This window comes from Lepidochelys kempii, chromosome 1, assembly GCF_965140285.1.
Source record: "Lepidochelys kempii isolate rLepKem1 chromosome 1, rLepKem1.hap1, whole genome shotgun sequence".
Taxonomy (NCBI): domain Eukaryota; kingdom Metazoa; phylum Chordata; order Testudines; family Cheloniidae; genus Lepidochelys; species Lepidochelys kempii.
Genome location: NC_136380.1, coordinates 173,070,484 through 173,086,269, shown reverse-complemented (window position 1 = coordinate 173,086,269; position 15,786 = coordinate 173,070,484). Strand labels below are relative to the sequence as shown.

Here is a 15,786-nt window from a genome sequence, read left to right as displayed (position 1 = left end):
CTTCCGTGGGTCCCGTGTTTCCTGGTGGATTTCGCTAGCCTCAGAGGCTCACTGTGACCCTCCATGTAACCCTTCTCTCTCTAGAGACAAGGGTCAAAGTCTACTGAGCCATTTTCTTCATAAGCCAGCAAGGGAGGTAAGGAGAAGTTATCCTTTCTTGCACAGTCTCTGTTGTCTCCCAGTCTCAGTGATGAATCAGGGGGCAAAGGTGGGGGGAAGCCTGGGCCCACCCTCTACTCCGGGCTCCAGCCCAGGGACCCTAATAGTATCAGCTATGGTAGTTGACCTTTTAGAAATATGACATGTACAATTCCCTGGGCTACTTCCCCCACAGCAGCCCTCACTTCCTCAAGCTCCACTTCACCCTTACCTCAGGGACTCCTTCCTTGTGCCTGATATGGTGTGTACTACTCAGCCTCTCCAACAGCACAACTTCCTCCCACAGCTCCTGACATGCACACCCACCTGACTGACTGGGAGGCTTTTAACTAGTTTCAGCCAGCCCCTGATTGGCTTCAGGTGTCCCAATCAACCTAGCCTTCTCCCTGCCTTCTGGAAAGTTCTTAATTGGCCCCAAGTGTCTTAATTGACCTGAAGCAGCTTCCATTTCACTTAAACTGGTACCAGGGATTTGTTTAGCCTGGAGCTAATATATCTATCTCCCACTACTTTTCTATAGCCATCTGGCCTTGCCCCATCACATATCCCCCCCTCTGCTTAACACCATAGAGTTGGGCAACTTGGGACGTCAGGCAGTATGCTCATGAGAGACCATCAGCATTGCCATGGTGGCATCCAGCCCTGTGCCGTATGCAGAACTGGAATGGTTGGAGGGATAAGAACCACCTGGTGACCCTTGCATTCTTTTCCTTATTCCGCTGCATCTGCTGGAGGGGTGCATGGTCCGTCACAAGAGTAAATCGCCGGCCTAAGAGGTAATAACACAGTATCTCCATATTCCATTTGACAGCAAGGCATTCTCTCTCGACTACTGCGTATTTCTGTTCTCTCAGGAGAAGCTTTCTGCTTAGGTAGGGGATCGGGTGTTCCTCTTCTCCCACCATTTGCGACAGAACTGCTCCCAACCCCACCTCAGAAGCATCTGTTTGTAAAATAAATTCCCTGTTAAAGTCCGGGGCTGTGAGTACGGGGTCATTACAGAGGGCCATCCGAAGGTCTGTAAATGTCCCCTGTGCTGTGTTGGTCCACTTTACCATGTCTGCACCTCGGCCCTTCACCAGGTCCGTTAGGGGACTTGCCCTAGTGGCGAAGTGGGGAATAAACAGTCGGTAGTAGCCTACCATGCCTAGGAACGCACGGACTTGCTTCTTTCAGGTCGGCTGGGGCCAGTTTTGAATTGCCTGTAGCTTATTTGTTTGGGGCTTCACTATGCCCCTTCCCACAATATATCCCAGGTACCTAGCTTCTGCTAGCCCTATGGCGCATTTAGCGGGATGAGCAGTGAGGCCAGCCCGCCTTAAGGTGTGCAGTACTGCCTCAAGTTTCTCCAAGTGGGTTCCCCAGTCTGGCGTACAGACGATGACATCATCTAGGTATGCAGCTGCATAACTAGTATGGGGGCACATCAGCTTATCCATGAGGCTCTGGAATGTGGCTGGGGCCCCATGTAGTCCAAAAGGGAGGATGGTGTACTGGAATAGCCCATCCGGGGTGGAGAATGCTGTCTTTTCTTTAGCTTCTTTGGTCAGAGGAATCTGCCAGTATCCTTTTGTCAGATCCAGTGTAGTCAAGAATCGGGCACTACCCAGTCAGTCAACCAGTTTGTCGATGCGTGATATGGGGTATGCATCAAACTAGGATATTTCATTCAGTCGGCGAAAGTCATTACAGAATCTCGTGGTACCGTCAGGTTTAGGCACTAGAACAATTGGACTGGACCACTGACTGTAAGATTCTTCAATAACCCCTAATTCTAACATTTTCTTTACTTCGGCCTTGATTTCTTCTCTTTTGGCTCCTGGGATTCGGTAGGGTCTCAATGTTACCTTGGCTCCGGGGATCATGCGGATATGGTGATAGGTCTCAGTTGTCCGCCCTGGTTTTGTAGAGAACACATCTCTGTTGCGATTAATCATGTCGGCTGCCTCGAACTTTTGAATTGGCGTCAAGTCAGAAGATATCCTCACTTGTTCATGTAAGTTATCCTCCTGGGAAAGGTTCTCCTGCATGACTAAGCATGCCTCTCAATCATGCAAAGGTTTTAGAAGATTGATGTGGCAAATTTGCTTCAATTTCCGGCGGCCTGGCTGCCGCACCTTATAGTTCACCTCTCCCACGGCTTCGATTATTTCGTAGGGTCCCTGCCACTGGGCCAACAGTTTACTTTCTGCTGTGAGCACCAGTACCATCACCCAATCTCCTGGCTGGAACCATTGAAACTTCGCTTGGTGGTTATAATGGGTTTGTTGGGTCTCCTGTGCTCTCTCCAAGTTCTCCTGTACAATGGGCATAACTCGTGCTATCTGATCTCTCATCTGCAGTACATGCTCAACTATGTTCCTTCTGGGATTTGGCTCTTCTTCCCAGGCTTTTCTGGCTATATCGAATATGCCCAGAGGGTGGCGCACATATAGTCATTTGAATGGAGAGAAACCCCTGGAGACTTGCGGAACCTCCTGGATGGCAAACATGAGGTAAGGCAATAGTGTATCCCAATCTTTCCCATCCTGGCTCACCACTTTCCTGATCATGGCCTTGAGGGTCCAATTGAACCTTTCCACAAGACCATCTGTTCGTGGGTGGTATACAGAGGTCCGTAGGGCTGTACATGGAGCAATGAACAGAGATCTTTCATCAACTTGGACATGAAAGGTGTCCCTTGATCAGTCAATATCTCCTTGGGTAGCCCAACCCGGGCAAAGATCTGTACTAGCTCCTTAGCTATTGTCTTGGAAGCTGTATTGCACAGGGGAACAGCTTCCAGGTACCGGGTTGCATAGTCCAGTACAACAAGCACATGTTGGTGGCCCCGAGCTGTCTTCTCTAGGGGCCGTACCAGATCCATGGCTAGACATTCGAAAGGAACCTCTATTATTGGAAGAGGTATCAAAGGAGCCTGCAAGTGCGGGCAAGGGCTATGTAACTGACACTCCGGACAAGAGGTGCAGTATCGCTGGACATCTTCATGTACTCCTGGCCAGAAGAACCTCTGCAGGATCCGTGCCTGGGTTTTCTCTACCCCTAGGTGTCCTCCGAACAGGTGACTGTGGGCGAGACTCAGTATGGCTTTTTGATGTTTTCATGGCACCAGAAGTTGTTGTATCTCTTGCTCCTGCATTTGCACCACACAGTACAGGAGATCTTTGTTCACTATAAAGTAAGGTCCGGGACCCTGGACCTTCCCATCCACGGGTATCCCATCGATCTTGGCCACCTCTTTCCTGGCATTATCATATCTGGAGTCCTCCGCCTGGTCCCACCAAAAAGTCTCTCTCCCGGGACTAACCTGCCCAAGCTCCCAGGGGCTGGCTTCTGCTTCTTCCAACGGCTTGCTGCCATCATGGCTGGAGGCAGCTTCGGCTCATCTTCTGGGGTGGAAGTTTCTCTGTTGGCTGCTCGCGTCCATCTGCCTACTAGGGCTTTGGGTCAGGATCCGGGTTCCCAAGGCCTTTGCAGCCTTCCTCTCTTTTTTTTTTTTTTTTTTTTTTGTCTTCCAGGTCTTTTGGGGGCTGAGAACAGATCCTGAGAAACCTTAGCGAACATTGGGGGTTGACATTCCCCCGGTGATGAGTTGCTGTCCTCAGGGTCCCCACCTCCTTCCAGCCTCTCCGGGGGAGTAAATTATCAAACCCTGGATAGTGCCTCCCAATGACTACAGGATATGGAAGTTTAGGAACTATGCCCACTGTCACCTCAGTGGGGTTCCCTGAACCTCTATCTCCACTGGGATGGTGGGGTAATGGCTCACGGCCCCATGCACGCACGTCACTGCTACACATTTGGCTTGTAGCAGCTGACTATTTTTTTACCAGCTTACCCAATATGAGCGTGATAGCACTCCCAGAGTCCACAAGCGCTGTAGTCTCTGCTCCATTTATCCTCACTGGCCTGGTGTAATTATGCAGAGCTAGTGTGACCCCCGCGAGGTGGATAAGGGAGCACGGGACCTCCCACTCCCCCAAGTTACATTGCATAGGCTCCTTGGTGCTGGGACACTGTGCTGCTATGTGTCCCCACTCCCCACATGCATAACATCTATAATTGCTGTTTAATCATTCCCCTATCCTGGAGGTTAGGGGGTTTAGTCCTGGGGTTCCCCCCACTCAGGCCAATCCCTTCCTTCTGGGGTCCCTGCTGGTTTTTGCCTCCCCCACTTCTTCCACCTAGGATTCCCCAGGGGTTTGGCTGCCCAACCTTCCAGGGTCGGGGTTGGGTGCTTGCTTTGAAAGGGGCGTTCCTTGGGTAGTCGGGTCAGTTCCCTGGATGATCATGCAGGAGACCCTTCCCTGGCTGTCATCCGTCTTTCTACCAGTGTGATCATCTCATCGTACATGAATGGATCGTTCTGGCCTACCCATTTGCGGAGATCTGGCGGCAGTCCCCGCAGGTAATGGTCGATGACCAGGGTCTCCAAAATCTCCTCCGGCCTGCACACCTCGGGCTGTAACCACTTCCGTGCGAGGTGTATGAGGTTGAATAGCTGGGACCTTGGGGGTTTGTTCTCCTGGTATTTCCACTCATGGAACCTCTGGGTCCTTACCGCTGCCGTTACCCCGATCGTGCTAGGATCTCTGCCTTCAGATGGGTATAGTCAGTGGCATCCATGGCAGGCAATTATATTGCCTTATTATATATATGTGTATAATAACATGCCAAAATAGGCCTTCTGGGCCTCTCCACACAAAAAAGGGGCGAGAATGCTGGCCCACTGCTCCTGGGGCCACGCCTCACGCTGAGCAGTCCTTTTGAATGAGAGGAGATATGCCTCTACGTCATCTTCTGACGTCATCTTTGGCAGACAACCAGTGGCCCTCAGGGTTCGCATCCCGTCGGACCCCCGGGCCTGGGTGTTGAGGATCATCAGCTGGTCCACCACCTCTCTCAAGAGGGCATGATCTTCGGTCGGCTGGTTCATCAATAATTGATTGGTTTCCTGCTGTAGCCTCATAGACTCCTGTTGTGTCATTGCCTGAACCCGGGTGGCCTCCTGCTGGGCTGCCATGGCTTGTACCAGAGCTCTTACCACCTCCTCCATTGTGGTTCAAAGCAAACAAACAAAAACCAAAAACCCCAGTGCACTTTTTTTTAAACCTCTTTCTTTCGCCACACTGTGAACAAAATCCCACTTCTGCCACCAGTTGTGACAAAGCTCTGTCCTTGCCTCCGTGGATTCCACGTTTCCTGGTAGATTTTGCTAGCCTCAGAGGCTCACTGTGACCCTCCATGTAACCCTTCTCTCTCTAGAGACAAGGGTCACAGTCTACTGAGCCATTATCTTCATAAGCCAGCAAGGGAGGTAAGGAGAAGTTATCCTTCCTTGCACAGTCTCTGTTGTCTCCCAGTCTCAGTGATGAATCAGGAGGCAAAAGTGTGTGTGGGGGAACCTGGGCCCACCCTCTACTCCGGGCTCCAGCCCAGGGACCCTAATAGTATCAGCTATGGTAGCTGACCTTTTAGAAACATGACATGTACAATTCCCTGGGCTACTTCCCCCACAGCAGCCCTCACTTCCTCAAGCTCCACTTCACCCTTACCTCAGGGACTCCTTCCTTGTGCCTGATATGGTGTGTACTACTCAGCCTCTCCAACAGCACAACTTCCTCCCACAGTTCCTGACATGCACACCCACCTGACTGACTGGGAGGCTTTTAACTAGTTTCAGCCAGCCCCTGATTGGCTTCAGGTGTCCCAATCAACCTAGCCTTCTCCCTGCCTTCTGGAAAGTTCTTAATTGGCCCCAGGTGTCTTAATTGACCCAGAGCAGCTTCCATTTCACTAACCTGGTACCAGGGATTTGTTTAGCCTGGAGCTAATATATCTATCTCCCACTACTTTTCTATAGCCATCTGGCTTTGCCCCATCACAACAGTTACTGGCATAGTGCTGCAGATCTATAGCTGGGTCCATGCTGGCTGACAGCAATCCAGAAAAAAAAAAAGGAAACAGGAGTGAGACAGCAGAATCACGAGATTTTTTTTTTAGTTTGACCCCAAGTTCCAGAATTCCACTGGCTTCCACCTGGCTTCTCCTGTGCATCTCATAATATGTAGTGAGAAAAATCCCAGAATACATATTGCTCAGCAGTGAAGCAAAGGACTATGGGATACTCTCCCAGAACATCATACACTTAGTGTGCCCCGAGCCCCTGATGTGTGTACACAATGATGCAAATTGAAAGGGAGTAGTCATCCCATGTGCACATTATTAGCATGGCCTAAATATAGATCACCAACTAGTGCATGTGAACTCAGTTCATATATATAAAGACCTTATCCAGTAGACAATATATGACTATATGTCTACAGAAAGTCACAGAGCCTGACCTTAAGGGAGGCCACCTGTTCATTACAAAGGTTATCTTTTTGTTAAAAAAAGGCAAAGGGCCCAGGGGAAGGGAAGGGGAAGGAAAAAAACAATGCAGTGCCATTTGCAACTGGAAGCTGCACACACCGTCAGGAAACACATTCTCTTCATTCTGCAGACCAAAATGCTGGATTCTGGCTTTGCTTTAACCTCCTCCTCTACCACTGACCTACGTTAAAAAGAAGTTATGCAAGCTCCAAACAAGAGTAATGTATGTATTTTGGTAGTGCATAAGAGCCAACCAAGAACTGGATCCCATTGTACTAGGCACTGTGGAAACGCACTGTAAAAGACAGTCCATGCCATGAAGAGCTGATAGCTTACTGTATGACAGCAAGTGGTATGATAGTCATTCTGTGTGACCTGTCCTTGATAGTTTAATTTTATTTGGCTCTGATAAAACAACAACCAATAAAACCTGTTAGCCAAAGAAAAGGATGACAACTTTGAACTACAACCTCTTTGGTGATCTCTGACTGATGTTTGGTCTTCTGAGTAAGAAACTTTCTTTAACTGTGTAGGGTGTTGGCTGCTTCTGGAAACTATTCAAAGGAGTCCACCCAGTTTATTCTCAAGGGTCAGCTACTCTATTCTGGAGAAGGAGGGGAAATAGAATATCTAATGAAGAATTATGTACTGCAACAACAGGGTATTTTCCACACTGAATTGCAATATAGTCATCCCAGCAATGGAGCAAAGTAAGTGTTTAGTTTCTTTGGCGCAGCACACATGGAGTTTAATTTTGAAAATGCACAAGAGAGTACACTTATAAAGTCTGCAGACAATACCAAGCTGGGAGGGGTTGCAAGTGCTTTGGAGGATAGGATTAAAGTTCAAAATGATCTGGACAAACTGGAGAAATGGTCTGAAGTAAATAGGATGAAATTCAATAAGGACAAATGCAAAGTACTCCACTCTAGGAAGGAAAAATCAGCTGCACGCATACAAAGTGGGAAATGACTGCCTAGGAAGTACTGCGGAAAGGGATCTGGCGGTCATAGTGGATCACAAGCTAAATAAGAGTCAACAGTGTAACGCTGTTGCAAAAAAAAAAAAGAAAACCTCATTCTGGGATGTATTAGCAGGAGTATTGTAAGCAAGACACAAGAAGTAATTCTTCTGCTCTATTCCACACTGATTAGGCCTCAGATGGAGTACTGTGTCCAGTTCTGAGTGCCACATTTCAGAAAAGATGTGGACAAATTGGAGAAGATCAACAAAAATGATTAAAAGTGGCAAAGAGTTCTGTGGCACCTTATAGACTAACAGACGTATTGGAGGATAAGCTTTAGTGGGTGAAGACCCACTTCGTCCGATGCATGTAATGGAAATTTCCAGAAGCAGGTATAAATATGCAAACAAGAATCAGGCTTGGGATAATGAGGTTAGTTAGGGAGGATTGGTTCAATCAGGGCCTCATCCTCCCTCATCCTCATCCTCCCTGATTGAACTAACTATAATCTACTCTTTGTCGCTTTTACAGATCCAGACTAACCCAGCTACCCCTCTGATACTTGAAAAATGATTAAAGGTCTAGAAAACATGACCTATGAGGGAAGATTGAAAAAAATGGGTTTGTTTAGTCTGGAGAAGAGAAGACTGAGAGAGGACATGATAACAGTTTTCAAGTATATAAAAGACTGTTACAAGGAGGAGGGAGAAAAATTGTTCTTTTTAACCTTTGACTATAGGACAAGAAGCAATAGGCTTACATTGCAGCAAGGACGGTTTAGGTTGAACATTAGGAAAAACTTCCTAACTGTCAGAGTGGTTAAGCGCTAGAATAAATTGCCTAGGGAAGTTGTGGAATCTCCACCATTGGGGATTTTTAAGAGCAGGTTGGACAAACACCTGTCAGGGATGGTCCATATAATACTTAGTCCTGCCTTGAGTGCAGGGGACTGAAATAGATGACCTCTCGAGTTCACTTCCAGTTCTATGATTCTATGCAATGAAACTTAAAAGGGAACTCTAAAACAATGGGTTTAACATTTTAGATAACTAGTTCATCTCTTGTTTACTGGGTCTTGTTTGTGGTCAGATGTATAAACATATAGTGTCCTGAATTATTTTGTCAGATCAATAAGTCTCCCAGACTTTTCAACAAACTGAGCTTAAACTTCTATTTGTACAACCTTTCTCACTGTCTGACTGTTTTTATGGAGTGCCAAACATTTATGGAGTGTCAGATGCAATATTTAGACTAGCATATAATTTAACCTGAAATGGGCTGTGTGCTTGCTATTTTGGGGTTTGACCACTTATACTTTGAACACGTTGTTATTATTTTATTAATATTATTAATATAGTCTTCTTCTGTTGTTGTGGGAGAGCTGTTGTGAAAAGATGGGGGAGGTACTCTGAAAGCAGCAGTGTGGAGCCCCCATAGTCACTCCTGTCATCTAAATATGATATATTTCATACAAAGCATGCCATATGAGGTATCATGTGAAAGGTCATGATCTGCTGGAACCCATTGTTTTGTCCAAATATGTATATCATTAGTATGTATAAAGTTGAGATTTTTCCTATATGGTTGTTACTGAAATATTTTGTAAGTTTGAGGGTCTCTCCTGCTACATTGGGATCCACTTCCAGGAAGGTGTTAAGCAACCATTAATCAGAAGGGGAGTTGTAAACAAGGAATTTACAATACTATAAGAGAGCTGCACAAGCATCACATAGTGGGAGATTGCTCAACCCTGTGACTCAGCAAAGTCCACCAGGACATGCTTGGGCTAGTGTTTTCCAGGCACATGGACTGAGGATATAAAATGGGGGACAGTGGCGTCATGTTTTGGCCTTTCTCCTCCTGCACCTATGTTGGAAGCAACAAGAAATTGAGAAGACAAAGACTTGAACTGAGGAGACTGGTCCCAGCCTTAAAGGGGAAGCTTGTGTATTAAGAACTGCAACATCTAATGGGGTGAGAAAACTGATTGATTCAAATACTGTCAAGACAAATAAGGACTAGAGATTTAGACTTGCACTTATCTCATATTTTCTTTGGTAACTATCTTTGACCTTTTGTGCCTAACACTTATAATCACTTAAAATCTATATTTCTGTACTTAATAAATCTGTTTTATATTTTACCTAAAACAGTTTGTTTTGCTTGAAGTGCTTGGGAAATCTCAACTCAGTTTACAAAGGATAGTGAATGTCCTCTCCACATGGAAGGAGGGATGGCCTGCGTAATAAACATCTACTGGTCTGGCTTCTGACCAGGAATGGAATATTCTCGGGGTGCAAGGCTGGGGGTTGACAGATTTGCTGGTGCCTTTCTGTTTTGTGAATGGCTCAGGGAGCATTCATGCTATATAGCTGGGTTTGGGGTTGCACGTGCTGTTGTACTGAGTGATGATAGTTCCCAGAGGAGTTTTCTGCATGTCACTAACATAGTATTGTGAGTGACAGCCCAGGCTAGAGAGTTATGGGGGAGCAGCGTTACCCTAAATCCAGGTTGCATCCTGGGGATCCTGTCACAATGGGTTTGGCATCAGTCTCTGAAAATGGGAAGACTTGAGCTCATTCTGATGCCCTCAGAAAAGGTGTTCCATAGTTGAGGGTCCCTCACAGACAATCCCCCAATTCCACACTCAAACATTTCATTCTTGTTCAGAACAACTGAATAAATTAAAAGTAGTTAAGAAGATAATGACTTAAATCATGCCCACTTGTTATTCATTAAAAGTTTACGGTGGGTTTAAGAAGAACTTTTGATTTGTAAATGTTTTAGGCCATTATTGAAGTTCTACGGAGAGGACCACTTTCTCTTACATGAAATGGGTTATTAGTCTATAAATTCAAATATGGTCTGTGTCTTCCCTTATCCAAGCTGTTTATGTGGAGCTAGAACAGGTATTGCATAATTGTTTGGATTGTCTTTTATTGATGGTAATAATTGCCGTATGGCGCTATATTATGTATGAAATACTCTTTCAAATCTGTTTTTGGGCTTATGCTTTCACTTTTTATTCTGTAGTTAATAGCAGTACAGTCAGTACTGTACAAGGAGTTTTTCAAAGTGTTATAAAATGTAACATATTCATGGAAGAAAAAGATTTTGTCATATAAAATAAATTTGATAGTAACTCTGCTCACCCCCAGCTGTCCTCTACGGTGCATCTACACTGCAAAGAAGAACCTTGAGCTTGCCTGTGCCAGCTGACTCAGACTTGCGGGGCTCAGATTGAAGGGCTGTTTAATTGTAGTGGGTGTTTGGGCTCGGTCTGGAGCCTAGGATCAAGGACCCTGCGAGGGGGGAGGGTTCCAGAGCTCAGACTTCAGCCCAAGCCCAAATGTCTATGCCATAGTGTAACAGCCCCTGAGCCCCACGCCTGCAAGCCCAAGTCAGCTGTCACGAGCCAGCCATGGGTGTTTAGTTCTAAAGTAGACATATCCTCAGACTCCCATGATAACGGTGGATCAAGGATCTGGTGAGGTGAAATCTTCCGTCTAAATGGCCATCTTTAGCATTCACTGTACACAATTGTACTGAACATGGTTTTAAAGGAGTTCAGTCACTTCCTCACGCCTTTGAGATATATGAATCAATCATGTGTTTCAAAACTAAAAAAATGTTGAAAAGACACTATCTAATATTTTTTAGAGTCCCAATCACCCTATAATTCTTTTGTTTATAATACTCTCAGAACTTTGTAAATAAAATTTCATTCCCTAAAACTTTGGTTCTTTTCCATCTGGCAGATATTTTACTTTTTTTCTGTTTCTAGTAGAACTTGAAATTAGTATGACTTTTTCTTTTAGTATTCTATCTTGGTGTGTGTGCATATGTAAGCCAAATTCTATGCACCCAATTGACTTATGCAGATGCACCTACTTACTCTAGGATTCAGTAAGGCCCTGTGTTAATTGTATTCCATCTCTGGAAAAAAGGGTTTCTTAGTTCATTTGTGCTTTCAGTGCTGCATCTACAATAAGCAGCGTGTAAAGTATCGGTGTTGCTTAGGTCCTTCATATAGAGTGGCTATGTATTTGAGAGGGTTTTTTATCTCTTGGGTGTGTGTGTGTGTGAGAGAGAGAGAAACTGAATACTTAGGATCTCCAGGACATTTCCCATCAAGTTAACTTTACTGGGATGTTATAGTTTGCATCTAAAATGTGATCTCTAACTTACTCTTAGATTTCTTTCACCACTGCTATAAATACTCTATTTTGGGAGATACTATGTTTAGCTGACACTCAATCTTTTTTGTGCTGCTTGTACAGTACATATACTGTGTGTAGGCATCTTTTAACTGATACATGCAGAATGTATTCATGCTGTATTTACATTGTATTTTTCAGCTCTCCTTCAAGTGACGATTTCACTTAGCAAGGTAGAGCTTAGCGTGGGCGAATCCAAATTCTTCACATGCACAGGTATGTATTTCATTATATCTCCAGGTATGTTTTGCTAAATTTTCAGATCAAACTTTTTCATAATTTGAATGTTATTAATTGGCTTAGAAATATTTATATTTAAAGTATATTGTTTCAATATTTGCATTGAATTCTGACTATTTGCATGTTGTGATAAATAGCAAGTCCTGTTACATTGGCTTCACATAATGTATGCTTTCAGTCTACAGACTGTTGATTTCACGTTTCAAACAGACTAAATCTCTTATTTTGAAATTGATTTCCATCAGTATAAATTATTTATGTATGTAAATTTTTTGCTCTATTAAAATAATTTTACTTGTCTAAACACTAATATTAGAATGAATATATAAGATCATAATTGAATCATTTTTGGTAAATAGCTAATGAATAAATTAGACATAGCATGCTGCTCTGAAGTTACACCTGAGTGACTGTTTCAGTATCCAACAGAGCATATGTAACCTGAAAAGTTAGAATTACTTTTTCTCGTGCAATCAACTTTTTACCCAGGGAAAGTTTTAGCAGTACTTTAGAAAACTTTGCCAAATAGTTTATTTCTCAAACATAGGACCTGAACCTGAAAAGTACTAAAAAAAAAAAAAAAAAATCATACATCAAAGATGCTTTCATGTGGGTTTTGACGTGGGTCTGTTTTATCATCTCTAATTGAAGGTGTATGTGGAGATGTTAAGACGGTTAGTGTGGAGATGGTGATGAAATCCTGACCCATGTTAAGTCAATGGGAGTTTTGCCAGGCTTCATTCTGTGGCATTGAAGTAGTTTTAGTTTGCTACTGACATCCAGCTATAAGACTGAAATTTTGGCCCCACTTAAGTCAGTGGAAAACTATTACTGACTTTAAAAGGGTCAGGATTTCACTTTGTATCTCTGTTGTATCTTGTTCAATTAGTGAGGTCCAAGGTCTTAACCAGTGTCAGGCTGAGACCTGCATAGGTGAGACAGTTGCTTTATTATTATGGATAGGATTGAGTTACCTGCTGGAGTCATGGTTCTGCTATTAATTGACCATGTTTAAAAAAAGTCAGGGAACCTGGAGGTTGCGTTTTATAAATCAAATTTGTGACTGATGTGTTTAGCTTCTCTCAAGATGAGGCCAGTAATTTTTCTTAGAAATAATTTTATATATAATATAAAATGTGCATTTAGAGTTATGCCATCATTGTGGTCAAAATTATCCCTGCATTAAGATGAGAATATTCATACCTGTTTTGTCAAATTGCTTAATCAATAATCTGTAAACAATGTTACAGTTTTGTTGCAGTAACAGTGGAACTGCCGTATCTTTTAAATGTTATTAGGTAAGAGTTCATTTTTATTATTTTCAAATGACTCATCATTGGATGACTCATAGTGTGCAAAATACATGTCCTCATAAGCCTTGTTAACAACAACTATCTAGAACTCCAAACAGCCAAAAGCAGAGGACCAGATCGGAATCTTGTGTTGGTCCAGACTGGTCCTGTGTCCTTTACCACTCCTGTCTCACTGGGGGATGTCTTAGATTTGCTGGCATATCCTCCTGTCCAGTCAAACAAGTCCATTGAACCTTTGTGGAACTCTCAGCTGTCACTGCTCATTGGGGCATGCACCCTTTTTGAGCTCTTCACAGCTGACTGTCAGTCACCTGTAGAAACCAATCCCCACAGCCACAGGCTCAGGGAGGCTTTTCACTTACTTGGGAGACTCACCGGTGTCATTCTCATAATCTATCGGGGCAAAAAGGGTTTCAGGCTCTCCTCCCTTAGCAGGGATGTGATCTGATGTCACATAGCTGATATACAACAACCTCTGCAGAGAAGTAAACTTCTCCGCCTTGGGATTTTAGTTTTATTCCAAGTTGGGGGATGGTCTATGTAATTCTGTGATGCAGAATGTGGTAGTAGCAGGATTTGATACTGAATCTGGCCCAATGTTATCTGAATATCTAGCATATAGTTATATCTGAGGGGATTTATGCCAACCACTCAGGCAGTTAGATGGGTTACAGTTTATTCACTGTGAGTTAAAAAAAGAAAAAGAGGAAAAAACAGCTTCAACCAGCTGGAAATCAGATCGTTCTGAAAAGTGTGATACAGTTTTAAGGACTGTTCTTTGAATATAGGCCAGTGGTTGCTCACCAATTCCTGGCTCACTTAAAAACGTTAGTCCAATGGCAACTTAAAACTAGAATGTAACCTTTAAATATGGAAATGTAAATAGTTACTCTTAAATACAAATAGGTAAACATGTATCTGATTGCATCTATAATGTTGTATAATGTTCTTACAAATTTTGTTTGCCAAAATGCTTTTGTTCCATAGACAATTATTAAAAAGAATTTTTTTTCTAAAAACACTGTCAAAATGAAGTTGTAATTCTGGTTCAAAATCTGTTTCTTTCTACAAATGTGATTATTACCATGGCTGTACACCATGGTAATTTGACATGTAACCAAAAACTTGCTTTTGGTTCAGATAGAACATAGTGAAAACACATCTCTGAGGAAAAAAAATCAGTAGAGCAAATAAAAAGGGGGGGGGGGTTCTGTTTTCTTTCCTCTTTTTTTTTTTTAAAAAATTTGAACATTGGCTGGGACCTAAGTAGGACAAATTTGCTAGTACTTGAATATTAGAGTATGTCATGGAGGAGGGAAAGGTCTCTGATTTTGGTCTTTGAATCTTGTAAAAAGTTTGTTCGGATTTTGGGCAAAGGTTTGATCCAAATCTTTTATTTCTAAAATACCCACAGATAGCCCAAATAGTTACTGGATAATGTAATTTTTGCTCTCTGGCTCAGCTGGATGTATAAACATTTTCCTAATTCTTATTAATAGCTCAAAATAGTTAAATTATGGCCATCAGACTTGCTGGTTTCTCTTTTGTCTGTCTTATAACTTGTGTTTCTCCTACAGACAAGGCAAGCTGGATATTGCAAAGAAAGAACTCAACTGAATGTTACTTAGTGTCTATAGCTGAACTTTACTTTTTACATTGCTTTTTTTAGCGATTGGGGAGCCAGACAATATAGATTGGTACAATCCACAAGGAGAGAAGATTGTGTCTAGTCAAAGAGTGGTCATTCAAAAAGAAGGTGTTAGATCACGGCTAACCATTTACAATGCAAATGTAGAAGATGCTGGGATATATCGGTGTCAAGCAACTGATGCAAAAGGACAGACTCAAGAAGCTACTGTTGTTTTGGAAATTTATCGTAAGTGAAACATAAAGGAAAAAACTAACAATAAAAAGAGAGGATCTATTTTGAATTCCATTTGCTATACAGAAAATTAACACTAAATTAATATATACCCCTTATCTATAAATCTAATTTTAGGAGCAATAGATTGTATCTGTTGCAGTCAAGCATATATACTGTGAAAAAGACTTGAATGGAATTGATATCCAGAGTACATTAATCCAGTATGGTATAGCATCAGTTACCTGATGTCTTGAAATACAAAGTCTTATCATGAGGATGCACCATATATACCTCTCTATCATGAAAAGGACAAAATGTGTTTGTGAGGGAGATAGATCTGCACCAAAATAAATCCTCTTACAATAGTCAAATTGTGCATTGATTTGGAGTGCAAGAGACACAACATATACAGTTTAAAAGAGTTTGCAATGGCTTTTATGTTATTTTTTTTCCTGTTCTTGGTTGTATAAGGACTTATGTGACATAAAATCCTATATGTGATGAGGTATAAATATTTATAAACCACCAAAGTACTATTATTTTTAAAATAGAGTTAAACAATTAATGGAGGATTATTTCTTCAAATGTAAATATACTGCATGATGCAAAATGAATATGTAAAAGCATCCTACAGAAGTTTTAGAATCATAGAATCAT

At 42.8% G+C, this 15,786-nt stretch overlaps 1 protein-coding gene across 4 annotated transcripts in view; it reads left to right on the top strand.

Annotated features, from left to right (window-relative positions):
* The window catches only part of NCAM2 (neural cell adhesion molecule 2), a 558,500-nt gene that overhangs the window by 293,644 nt on the left and 249,070 nt on the right, over positions 1-15,786 (top strand). For all 4 annotated transcript variants that reach the window (XR_012161242.2, XM_073363287.2, XM_073363298.2 and 1 more), the window contains exons 2-3: positions 11,854-11,928; positions 14,935-15,141. Coding sequence is in view for 3 of the 4 variants with exons in the window: in XM_073363287.2 (XP_073219388.2) it covers positions 11,854-11,928; positions 14,935-15,141 (282 nt within the window). In the remaining variant the exon portion in view is untranslated. The remainder of the gene's footprint in view (positions 1-11,853; positions 11,929-14,934; positions 15,142-15,786) is intronic.